This window comes from Vigna angularis, chromosome 10 (assembly GCF_016808095.1).
Source record: "Vigna angularis cultivar LongXiaoDou No.4 chromosome 10, ASM1680809v1, whole genome shotgun sequence".
NCBI classification, from domain to species: domain Eukaryota; kingdom Viridiplantae; phylum Streptophyta; class Magnoliopsida; order Fabales; family Fabaceae; genus Vigna; species Vigna angularis.
Window position 1 is genome coordinate 22297576 of NC_068979.1, and position 13934 is coordinate 22311509.

The window sequence follows — 13934 nt, forward strand, 5'->3', positions numbered from 1 at the left end:
GTGCTTCCTCGTATTCGAATAAACCTTGAAATAAAACCCTAAAATAAAAAACGTAACATTTAAACGGATGTGACATCCTTCAACGGATGTCAACATCCTTCAACGGATGTCAACATCCGTTTAAGGAAAAACGGATGTCAACATCCGTTTAAGGAAAAACGGATGTCAACATCCGTTTAAGGAAAAACGGATGTTGACATCCGTTGAAGATGTCACCGGTTACGTTTTTTATTTTAGAGTTTGTTTTATTAGGTTACATCTTCGTTGATGTATACTTCCTCACGCTGGTTGATGCTCTGGACGTTCCTCCACACCATGGCGGCAATGAAAGCTTTCAAACCAAAAAAAAAATTGGGAAGAAAAAGGAATGGAAGTGCGGGAGGTAGGGAGGTGAAACGAAAATGGGGAAAGGGGAAGAGAGTTCCGTGGGTGGGTGCTAGGAAAGTAAAATTAGGGTTTCAAATTATTTAAAATAGGGTAAAAGTAAAAGTCTTTTTAACTTAAGGATATAATTGTATTTAAAATAATGTGGGGAGGTGGAGGAAGTAGAGGGTGGTGGTGGAGGGAGCAACACCCAAAGCTTTAAAATATTATAATCACTAGTACAAAATAAGCTTTTTAAGTCTGTTATTTTGAGTTTTTTAAATCTGTTTTAGAACAGACTTAGATTCGGCAGACTTAAATTTTAAATCTGTTATCAAGCAACAAACTTAAATTTTAACTCTGTTGTGAATCAACAAACTTAAATTTTTCATCCAAAATTGCAAATCCAATATATATTCCATTACCTCCTCAATTAACCACCAAAAAATTCATCTTTCTTATATAAATTTTCATACACAATAAAGATGAAATTCGAATATAATACAAGTAATCATTCTCTCAATTAGATTCATCTTAACAATAAAAAAATACACTAAGAACCCATAAAGCCAATCACATTCTTTACATAATGTAATACAAATTAGATATAGAGGAAGAGAAATTGGAGTAATTAGTAATCACTACCAAGAAACCCTAGAACCCTAAAAATCACTATAACACAAATTAAAATCTAAAACGGCAGCGGTGAGAGTGACGACGGGAGTGGCGGCAACTGCAACGGGAGTGGCGACAACCGCAATGGGAGCAGCACTAGCGGCAACGAGAGCGGCGATAGAGGTGCAAGCGGCAGTAGCGACAACGAGAGCAGCAACAGTGACAACGACTCGGAAGGGAAGACAAGACCTTCAAGGCGGAGGCTATGACATATGTGCCTTTCGACACAGAGGCAAATCTCTCAAGGTGGGAGAAGGTGGAGAAACAAGTGTGATGTTTCTCTTGAAGAAAAATTAGGTTAAAGATAAATATAAAGAAAAAGTAGGTTAAAGATGAATTTAAATCTGTTCGAAATTTAACTCATATAAAATTAAAGTCTTTTTTTATTTGAAAAAATTTAAAATGTTAATTTAAGTCTGGTAGAAAACTTAACCGATACAAAAATTAAGTCTGTTTGTATTTTAACATATTTAAAATAAAAATTTAAGTTTGTTATAAGATTAAAAAATTTAAAATATGAATTTTTATTTACAAAAGTGCTACCGCACATTTATTAAGTCTATTATTTTGAAAATAGACTTAAATTGAGAGACTTAAAAGGCTCTTTTTGTACTAGTGAATAGTGATATTTGTGAATAAAATTTATGTTTCTTCAAGTGACATATATACAATGAACTATGCATGTGGACGTTGTGATTTGTGCTTCATTCTCAATTGTTTAGAATATAGGTGAATCTTTGCATGGTGTTGTAATATCCAATTTAATAGTATAAAATTATTAAATAAAAGTTATATAAATGATAGTCAACAAGTAGAAAATATAACTATTATATTACAATCATCCTACATCATGTTATACATACTCACTAATAGGAAGTTAGATTTTCATAAGGAAAAAGATTACATGATAGAAAAAAACTTAATTATGTTGTTGCATCTCCCCTACCTAGCATCAGATCAACTAGAAAGACATCATCGTCTGCTCACACCATTAAGGTGATCATCGTGAAACAAGAAAAAACAATAAATAGGTATACAAAAAAGAAAGGGTAAGCTAATGTACCAAAAGTGTTTTCATAAAACAAAAGTGTATATACAAATTCACAAACAGAGGCATATAACTCAATCCTAAGGCATACAATCATTCATTCTTGACTTGTCATTTGGATACATGTATTGATGTAGGACTTTGACGAGTTATGCACTTGTGGTGGCATTTATTGCTCTTTAGAGCTATTGCCAATGGATTTCACCCGACACACAAGGTTAGTTCATCAACCATCTTAGACCAAGGTAAAGTCCCTTGACTAAAACCTCTTGCTCCACTCACCACATACCCACCCTTCTCTACTTGAGATTGGATGACTATTACAACATCAGGATAACTCCCAATACATAATCCCTCCATCAATACATACACTATAGAAACGCCACCATAGAACCTTCCTATAAGATCAATGGAATTATGCCAAACACATATATCATGAACATATTCATTAGCAAGTTCATCATTGATGAGTGCATATTTATGCCCTCATTTAGCCTTTAATATTGAATTCGTAATTGGTTTTTGTACTTTAATAGAATATTTTAATTTGGATTTGTTATAATTGGGTTTATTTAGCATGAGATACGAAAACATGTTAAAAATAACTTTTTAGCTGCATAGATGTTTTTTGGATATTTTGATGTGTTAGTGCAACTGCAACTAAGTTGAGCTCATTGAGGTGTGAAAATAAATTGGTTAAAGTTTCATGACACCTTAAAGATAAATCTAAAAATAACAAATAATCAAGACCACAAGAAGTCAATCCAAGCATAGCATGAAAAAGTGAAGAAATTTGGTTAAGCTAAAAAGAGGGAACATGCAACAAAAATTAGATCTTACGGTTTTCTCTATTTTTTTCTACCAAAAGGTCTTTGATGATTAATAAATGTTTATGATTATAAATAATTTGGGAAAAACATATCTTAAGATATTTTATTTGATATTGTTAAATAATTACCTTATTTAACTATATTAATAAATATCAAAAGATAATATTTACCAAATCTTTTTTAATCTAGCATATATCTTCTCAAATATTTTTAGATCTCCACAACAATCAAATATATTTTGAAGATATTGAATTATTCAGAAGATAATTGGAGGAGATTACATTATCATAAAGAAGATTACAACAACAGAAAAGCCAGAAACAAAGCCCAATCCAATTTCTATATAAAGAGACTTAGGAAAACACATTAGGGGAGCTTAGGAACCCTTTGGGGGGCTTCAAATTTCGTCCTCTCCTTCTCTCATGTTCTCCACCCTCTCTTCTTCTATTTTCATGTTATTGCATCATTCCGTGGAGTGTTAAGCCTCTTGGGTTGATTGTGCTGTAATTTCTTAATTGGATTCTGAGGTTAGATGAATAAATTTGTTTGTTCTTTTTATTCTTGTTGTGATTTATTTTTATCTATGTTTTTTGCTTCTTAATCAAGTAAAAGTAATTATCTTTACACTATAGCAATTTAGCATGGTGTGAAATCTACATAACATATCAATCATATGAGCCCAAGAGTTTTTAATTTTAATTGAGAATTTACTTTGATTAAAGTTAGAAGCTTTCATATGATTGAATGGGTTTTTGCCAATAATTGAGAATGTACTTTGATTAGTGGTAAAAACTTTAACAAGAGTTAATCAAGAATGTACTTTGGTTAATTAGCTTTTTACTTTATATAAGAGGTAAAAGAATAGACATGATTATTCATAATAATATTTAATTGAGAATGTGCTTTGGTTAAATTTACTATGATTAATCTACTAAGTTCTTGCTTTTAATTGAGAATGTACTTTGGTTAAAAGTTAGAACACGAACAATTTAATTGAGAATTTACATTGATTAATTTGAAAATCTAAGACAATAGTTAATTGAACATTAATCTTTAGATAACTAATGATGAATCCTATTTTGAAAAAGTAGTGAAATCAACCTATTTTCTTTATCATTGTTTTTCTATCTTTTGTTATTTGGTTCTTTAATATTTTATTTTCTGTAATTACTTCTATTATTTTATTTGACTATACCCTTTTGAATAGTTTTTATAAGAACTAATTTGTTAGAAATCAATTCCCTGTGGGAGGCGACTTATGGTTGAATTTATCCTTTCTATTTTGTTGGCTACTATCTTTGCAATACTGAAGTTGTTATAGTTTAGTAGTATTAATTTCATCATGTCAACAACAGCGTATCAATCATCATCACCAGTCATGCTTATAAATATGTTATTAATCCATAACACATATTAAACATACCTCATAATTATAACATAATTATTCATGAAACATCACCAATCACTAGTGCAAAAAGGGCTTAGACGTATGTGTTTTTCGGCTTTTAACATCCAAAAATATATCAACGTCGTATCGGGAGACGTTAAATTGACGTGTAAAGCAAAATTTACAATGTTAATTAATGTCGAAAATTATCATTTCCTAACGTTAATTAACATAAAAAATTAAACAATTTTCAATGTTAATTAACGTCGAAAAATGACAATTTCCAACGTTAATCAACGTCTTTTTTTGCCATTTTTTCAATGTTAATTACTCTTTTATCTTTTTTAATAGTGATCCATTTTTACAACTTTACGAGACCTGAAAATCAGAAAACCAACCAATGTAGTCTAGTTTTTTACATTTTATATAGCATGAACAATGAACTACAAGCTATAAACAAAAGGTATCACAAGTGAATGGTGTTATAGTGAATATCTATAGTTAGTGACTTATGTATTTGTTTTACAGGTCATTTCTTGTGGCTGAATGAGTTACAGAAGGAAGTGATTATACTATAATACACTTTGAATTCCCTTAGTGGTTCAGATATCAAGTATGTATATGTTTTTATTAATTCTAAAAACAATTGGTATAACACTTGTAACTGATGTTGGTTTGACGTATTTGTAAGTTCATAACCAGCCATTAAGTCCCATAATTCAATATTTAAGGGATTTGTCAAATTGGCCCATGAAATACGTCAAAGAATGACATGCATATTTTGTCAATGGGTACAAGTTTTACACTAATGCATGGTCCAAAGGAAAGAAGACAATTAATTGTGGTGTCACTACAAAAAAGAAGGACATTATCAATGACCATGATCCCTCGCAAACAATCAAATTTCGTCAGTAATGCCACATTACCGACAAATAAGCGACGACTATTTTTTCATCGATAAATATGTTGTCGGTAACTATTCCTGACAACTATGATGATTTCTATAGGATTATTCATAAAATTTATGAGCTTAAGTACAATACTTCAACTTCTCCAAAGATAGTAGTTCTTTTTTATTGTAAATGGTTTGATCCTTCTAGGAGTTGAACAAAAGTTGATCCTAGTTATAATATTGTTGAAATTCAAATGATTTTAATATACCGCCCATTTGATCCATTCATAATATTAGATAAGTTTATTATGTCCAATATCAAATATTTTGCAACATTGATAAACGTGGTTGGTGTGTTATAATAAAAACCAAGTCTAGGGGTCACATTGAGTCAAATGTTGTCGAAGAGCATATTCCTTACCAAATTGATGAAATGTCACATGCCAATGGAATTATACAAGTTGAAGGTGTATCCGCGTTGCACCACTTCAATGGTGATGATGAAGAGTTGGAAAGACAAATACAAGAAGATGAAGAAGAAGAGGAACAACAAGACAACGACAAAGAACAAGAACTTGAGGATGATGAAGAAGACGACGATGAAGATAATGATTATTAGGATGATCACAGTGACGATTCCAACAATGATAACAATGATAATGATGAGGACGATGACGACTATTGAATTAGAACAACCTTTGTGTTATGCCATAACTACAAATTGAAATACAAACATGTACATATGCATGGACGTACAAAGTTTTAGTATATATTTTGTTATTATAAGTTATTTTTTGATTATTTGTAATAACATCTTATATTCTTTCTTTGAGTTAACTAATTTATATTACAGAAATATAACGAATCCTAGTTGAATACTACAAAAATAATAGAGATGTTACTATTCTTCAATATTTTGTTGAACTTATTTTTTATATTTGTTAAAAAGAATCATATGATTATTTATATTAATTTGGTATTAATGATGTTTAAAGGAGTTAATTTAGTATTATCTGTCGTTGGTTCATTTAAAGTGATATCATTTTTTCACTCTTATCTGTTACATTATGACATTATTTACATTGTTACGTTATGACATTATCTAAAGGATGTGGCAACACCAGTATAAATGATACCTGAGTAAAAATAAGAAAATGTTTGCTAGACCTAAAGGAAACATAAAAAATGAGATATTTTATTTATAATTTATTTTTCAAGCTTTTTTTTCATGTAAAACTATCTTTTAAATTGTTATAATCAATTTCTTTTAACATTTATTTTTCAACAGATAATAAAGTTAATCCATATAATATTTTTGAGACATTATTAATCTTAAATAAGTGTTTACTTCTTTAGGTTTAAGAATCTCCTATCAAAACATGGTGGCATTTTTGTAGTTTACGCGAATTTATACGCCTCGGTTCAAGGGGACCCGAAGCATATAAGGTATATTACCTCAGTTGATAGTAAAATCGATGCCTAAAAGCCCACATTTCCGCCTGACAGGTCTGAAATTTCAAGTCTGCGTAGAGCCTATGGCTTCAGTTCGTTTAGAATCGGTGCGAAACCATGTTTATGCCTCGGTTTAAACGGGAACCGAGGCATATAACCATTTCATATTTTTTTTTCTTAGGACTATATGCCTCGGTGGAGAGTAGAACTGAGGTATATATGAATGTATTGCTTCTGTTGAGAGTAGAACCGAGATACTATTGCTTACCTCTCTTCAAAAAAAGATAACCTACAGTATTTCATTTCCTTCCCACTGAACTGCCCCGCTGCTCCGCCCCCTTCCTCCACGGCGTTCATTTTTGTCGTGGCATCTTCTTCTTCTTGGTAAGTTTAAAAAGGAGAAAAGAAAGAAAGACATGGTAGCACCATAAGAAAATTCCTTATTCTTCTATTCTAATTTTTTTCCACCGATTCTTGACCTACACAAATCACAGGATCCACAACATATCATTTGCATCTTCTATCTTCTTCTAGTGGAGAACACACCAGAGGGGGATTCGAGACCTCTTCTCCTTCATTCCCCTTTCTCTACAATTCCTCTACCCCTCACTCGGTAAGGTTCCGACGAGCATGAACGACAACGATTAAAGCTTCCCTGCGCTACCCCATTCGAGCTCATTGCACTTCCTCCGGCATCGGAGCTCACACCCTCGTCACCGTGACAGATTCTAGTGAGCCTCATGATGAGTCAATATTTTCTCAATTTCACTTAGCTTATTGTACCAAATTTAATTAGGGAATTGTACTTAAATGTCCAGTATTTTCCCATTTTTCTTAATTGTGCTTAATTTGATCAGAAATTCTTATTTTAATTAATTTGAATTATTTGAGCTAATTATTTTTATTATTAATTGTAGGGAAATTATTGGACAATATTTGGGACATTTGGAGGTGAAAAGAAAATGCCACATCAAATATACTTTAAACTAAGACGAGAGAGGAGGTATGGATTCCATTTTTTTGGAGGTGCATGAAGAAGCGGATGGAAGCAGCAAGCGCGTCCAGCAATGCAGGGGGTGCGCTGTCCAGCAGGGATGAGGCCTTCATTTGGTGCGTCCAGCAAAATTAGGGGTGTGTCCAGCAACACTTGGGCTTCATGCGGAGAATGGGAAGCAGCAAGGGTGCACATCCAGCTTTCAATTGGAGAAGCACGCACACATTGCGGTGCATTCAGCAGCTTGGAGAAATTCTGGTCCAGCAGCAAGGAAGAAGTGAAGCAGCAGGTCCAGCAGCATGTGGTGGCAATAGAAGAGAAGTCCAGCAGCGGCCGACACGCATCCAAGGAGAGACACGTCTAGGGGAGCGTGGACAGCAACACACGTCCCACACTTGGTGCATCCAGTAAGCAGCTTCAACACGCGTCAAAGAAGTGGAAAAAAGAAAGAGCACATCCAGCAGCGTCCAAGCACGACCTATACGTCTTGCTCACGGAGATGGCCCATGAAAGCCTTTACGTCCAACAGCAGAAGCACGCAAGCAATGGGCTGGAGGGTCCAGGAAGCTTGGAGAGGGGGCTGGACACGCTGACAGCAGGGAAGGTCTCCACGGGTCATTCAACCTTCAAATAGGTCCTGGAATTGGCAAGTAGGGAGGCATTGAGAGCGTAGGCAAGCCGCCACGCAAGAGGAGACAGGGAGTAGGATGGAGGGGTACGGATGAAGGAGCTCTCATTTCCTTTTCTTCTAGCAGCTCTCGGCCTGGGGGAGAAGGCAGCAGCTCGGTCACTTCCAGAATGTAGCACCAACTTGGAGGAGGCTTTTCTTTTTCTAACTTAGGAGAATGTAGGAGAAAGGGTGTCTTAGCTTGGAGCTGGAAACAGCGTTGAGAAATGGAAGGCTCATGGTGAAGAGAGAAATTGGTGTGCACGGTGTAGGGACAGTCACGGCTAACGCATGGTGATTGAGAATGAAGTGTGGATGATGATTTCGTTTTTATTTAAGCCAGCAAAGAGGAGCCCATTTTATTTTCAATTGGAAAAGGAGTTCTCGGTTTTCATTTCCTTCTTTTATAGAATAAGATACGGTGCTTAACTTTTTAGCAAGGTGTCACGGCTTGGAGGTGTGCTTGGTGACGTGATGGAATGGAGAGCTCCTAAGCGTGGAAGTCCTTACCCCACTTAATTTCATTTTTTTTCGTTGATTCATCCTTTAATCTTTGGGAAGCACGTTAAGTTACTTTGGAGGTGCAGCAGCGTGACACAGTGTGCTACAGGGTTTCCTTTTTCTTTTCACTTTATTCACGTTGGAACCAAATGCATTTTCTTATATTTTACATTTTGGAAAACATTCAGCTTTAAATGCATCTAATGTTTTAAGTCATTTTAACTGATTTGTTAATTGCGTTTATTTTTATTATTTTAATGTTCATTATCACTTGTATTCAAATCCGGTGCTTCCTATGTCATGCTACCACTTATGCTTATATTCACCATGTTATTTCTATGCTTTAATTACCTTAGTTGGAATGCAGGTATATTTAAATGTTGTTAGTTTCTTTTCTTTAGTGATTTATTTTTTTTTGTTTATATTTAATTTTAATCTTCACTTTAATGTTGTCTATTTTGGTTGGCTGTGATATTTTAGTTGTAATGTTAATTTAAGTTAGTTGGGTGATTCGTCTTGGATTTGGATCAGAGTAGTGTGTAATTGTCATTAATCTGTGATTGGAAGTATGTAATTGAATTAGTGACCAACCGTTTTAATTCTTCGGTTCCTTCCGTGTTTACATTCGCATTTTAATTTAGTTCACTTGCATTCTCAAAAAAAAATCTTCACAAAACCCCCCCCACAATGTGTTTGATCTGAGGCTGAACCAAATTTGGTCCTTGAGAGACGACTTAGGAGTCACTTCCTAGCACTATACTGCATTCTTTTATGCACAACTTTTGTGGGAGGTGCGACCCTCTCAACACCTCATCCAACAACAAAGGAGACAACTTCACTGAGGCCACCAGTCTCCCCTACGAGCGCCTCCCTGTCACGCTCCCACCAAATTCTGCATCTGTCAGCGCTAGGTTGCTGCTGCCATTTCCAGTGAGACCAAACCACACCATTTCAATCCTCTATTTCGCGTTGCTCTGCGTCTGCGTCTTCGTCTCGTTGTCAGCCCGCCTCTGGTGAGCCTCGGATCTCTTTCCGGTTAAAGGTAAGTGCAGCTCGCTTCGTTCCTTTTCTCTCGCTCTCTGTTTTGGTCCTTTGTTTTTTTCGGTTTGGTGTCTTATAGATTCAAAGCTTCAAGCGAGATTAGAGCATGCCTTTCGTTTCACCATTTTAGGGTCTCTGAATCGTAGTAAAGGGGATAAACTACCTCGGTTCAGAGGAAACCAAGACATAAAGTCGTGCAAAAAAAAAATTAAAAAAAAAATCATATTGCTTCGGTTAACTTTGAACCGAGACAAAATCCTACCATTTTATGTCTCGATTCTGAACCGAGGCAGAAAGCCTGAATATGCCTCGATTCAGGAATCCCTGCCTATGGGCAAAAATAACCGCTGTCGTTTTTCCTGACTACACTAGTGTATACACAAAAAAGCAAGAGAGACAAAAACTTAAATTAATAGAAAAAAAAGTCACATAAAAAAATAAAAAAGAAAATAAAAATTAATTATAATATATTAAAGATAATTAATCATTATCTTTTTAATAAACAAAACTATAATTTACTGAAAAAGTATTTTAACTCATTAAATATAATACCAATAGAAATTAAGAGAAACTTATAATAATAAAGATATATTAATACTAACAAAAATTTTAAGGTGTTTTTATTCTTAAACATAATTTTATAATTAGTTTAATATATTGAAAAAATTGATACTTTTTTCTCAAACATAATTTTATAATAATTTAATAGACAAATATTAGTACTAAAATAATTTGAAGCCTTGTTTTTAGATCTAAAAAGTGTTTTACCTGTTTCACCTTTCAATCACTCCTGTTTAAAATTTTGAATTAAAAGTATAACAATCTCTTATACGTGTGATTAGGTTTTGGTTGCATTTCTCTAATTATTTTTTGTTTAAAAAACTTATAAATGATATTAAAGTCAAATGTCGGTTTTAGTGATCCACTTATTCTTTCTTGTTACATTCTAGTAATGTTCCTTAACATTTTATAATTATAATGATATATTGTAGTGTAATAGACAAAACATGTCATATGAGTGTGGTTACTACATAATGTATTGGATGATGACCATTATTCATACTCATATTACAAGTGGATGAGAAACGATAATATTTGGTTTTATTGAATTTTTTTCTCTATAGTTTAGAATTCATATACACTACTTGATATAATTGTGTCTTCAATTCTATTACATCAACTCTCGAGAAGTCCCTTAAATATATAAGGAAACCACTTGCAAAATATATAATTCAACCCTATAATAGTATGTAGATATTAAGATATAGTAGGTTAACTTTGTAAATTAGATTGATTTATGATTCTAAGTTGATTTAATGTTAGATTTCTATGTACATTGAATCGATTTATGATTTATAATAATTTTCATTCAAAATACACTTCTGAATTGCTCTAGACAATTTTTGTATATTCAGGTCTATTTCTGTAATAGAGATTATTACATAAATAAACCTGTCTTTTAAAAAAAACCTAGAATAGACATTGGTTGTGATCATAACCGAGGTAGTATGGAGTTTATAACATCAATTTTGGCTACAACCGAGGCATAAAATCTGACAAAAAAAATATACCCTCTACTACCTCGGTTTAACTCCTAACCGAGGCAAAAGGACCTCATACTGTCTCGGTTCAAAGGAACTGAGGCAATAGACCCTTGTAGTAAAAAAAAATTAAAAGAAATTATATTAAATATTCTTTACCGTCTCAATTGCATTTGAATCGAGGCAAAAATCTATTTCTTTTTGCCTCGTCTGTATATATCTCGGTTCGTTAATAGTTATGTATAAGTAAAAATAACTATTGTTGTATGTATATTAGTCCATATGAAAAGTACAAGTTTACATGTGAAAAGTATTATGAATCTATATAATTCTTTTAACAAATATAATCTCATCATTTAAAAAAACAAAAAAATTGAAGAATCATAAATAATGAATAAATAATTGTGGTAAAACTTGGAAGCAAACAGGGTTACATATGAAAAATAATAATAAAAAAATAGTCGATTTCGAAACCCTCACCCACACCTTCCTCTATATATTATTTCCCAATTCTTCTCATATCCACCAAGAACTAATCATATCTATCAAAATGAAACCAAACCTTTCCGCGTTCCTATTATTGTTCCTTCTCCTTCTCCACCAATCCCTTTTGGTGAAGGCGGGTCTTCCTTTTTCTAAAATTTCCCCAATGGTATCCAAGTGGTTCAGGGGAATAAAACCGCCTAAACGGATCAAAGAGTACTTTCCTCCTCCACAACAAAACCAACCACTAAACCAAATCGAAGGCTTGTCTCGAATCAAAGAGTACTTTTATAACTTTGGCTACCTTCAATTCTCTGAGACATTCAACGATTTTTTGGACCAGCAAACAGTATCAGCCATCGAGACCTACCAGCAAACTTTCAATCTCCAAGTTACCGGCTACCTAAACGACGAGACATTACAACTAATCTCATTACCCCGATGTGCTGTCCCCGACATGAATTTCACCTACAACTTCCCCGAGGCGTGGCCCAAAGCCGGTAACCAGTGGTTCCAAAAGATAAAACTCACGTACGGTTTTCTTCCTACAAATATCCCCGCCAACGCCACGAAAGTGTTCGGACAGGCATTCACGCGGTGGGTGAATGCCACAGGGCGTTTGAACCTCACGCAGACAAACTACGATGACGCAGACATTAAGGTTGGATTCTACAATTTCAATGTTGACGCCTATGTGTTTGGCGTCAGCTTTATAAGGGAGGAACCTCCGTTTAACGTGAAGACGGCGGAGATACGTCTCAACGGGAACATATATTGGACGCTGCCAAGTGAAAACAACAGCTTGTCGTGGGAGAATGATGTTCTGGACTTGGAGAGTGTGATGATGCATGAGATTGGACATTTACTTGGACTTGACCACTCTTTCTTGCATGAGTCTGTTATGTACCCTTACATTTTGCCATCACAGCAACGAAAGATACAACTCTCGAACTTCGACAAGAACAACATTCTTCAACAGAACATTGAATCCAATTCTGATTATCGTGGAAGTTGGAGGGTGCTTGTAACTACCACCTTGTCCCTAGGATTTTGTATATGGTGCTTCTAGCTTGATTGTGGATTTAGAAGCCTATTGGGAATAATATTACTGCTATTTGAATAAAAAAACTTTACTCCTATTTTAAAAATATCATTCACTACTTTTTTAGAAATATAAAAGATTAAGATCATTTTATTTTTATAAAAATTGTCAAATAATAATAACCGATGTTAAATAACCTTTTCTCCAAAACAGAACAGATAATGCAGTTCCACCTGTTTGCATGTTGTGTCCAAAGAAAGCTAATATTATAATTGATAGTATAATTAACTGGAGAAAGACTTAAACTTTCGCATAAGAGCCGCACCCAATACATCATGATATTACGTACCAGTCTACAGAGCATCACACAATAAAGCAATGTTTGCACCAAGTTTAACACAAAAGGCCTCATTCGATTCCATCAAAATATACTCATCATCTTGAACTCAAATCCTTAAAATTAATTTTAAGTTTTTTTTTCTTGTATTTTATTTAATTTTCTCATTTTTTTTATTTTTATTTAAAATAAAACTTATTCTGACATTTAAATCAGTATCAGTTATTATAACAAGTAATAATTACACTACAAGAATAGGCACATAAGCTGTTATAATAAAAAGGATAATGGTAAAAAAAAGTAAGGGTCTAATATAAAATCTATAAGAATTGGCGATGTTAAAATAATAATCATGTACTCTTGGGTTGGTTAAGTTTCTAAGTGATGTTAACAACTTTTAAAATAAAAAATAAGCTACGTCAACATTTAAATTTGTAATATCTAAATTTTAGCAGATACTAAAACAAAATATTTTTTTCTCAACTTATAAATATTAACAAAATTATTTAAAAAAAAATAATCATAATAATAAATATATCTAAAAGAGTTAAACATAATCACTAGACAACCATGAAAATATTTTACAGCATCACCATCTTTCATCATAAATACTTTAAGACATATTTCTCATCTGTTCACACTAGGTGATTATCGAAAATAAATAAATAAATAAAACTAATA

At 33.4% G+C, this 13934-nt stretch overlaps 1 protein-coding gene across 1 annotated transcript; it reads left to right on the forward strand.

Annotated features, from left to right (window-relative positions):
* Positions 1-11983: 11983 nt before the first annotated feature.
* LOC108336724 (metalloendoproteinase 2-MMP) lies at positions 11984-12943 on the forward strand. Its single transcript, XM_017573189.2, has one exon. It carries the CDS (start codon positions 12041-12043, stop codon positions 12941-12943), a length of 903 nt encoding a protein of 300 aa, XP_017428678.1. The 5' UTR covers positions 11984-12040.
* The last annotated feature ends 991 nt before the right edge of the window (positions 12944-13934 follow it).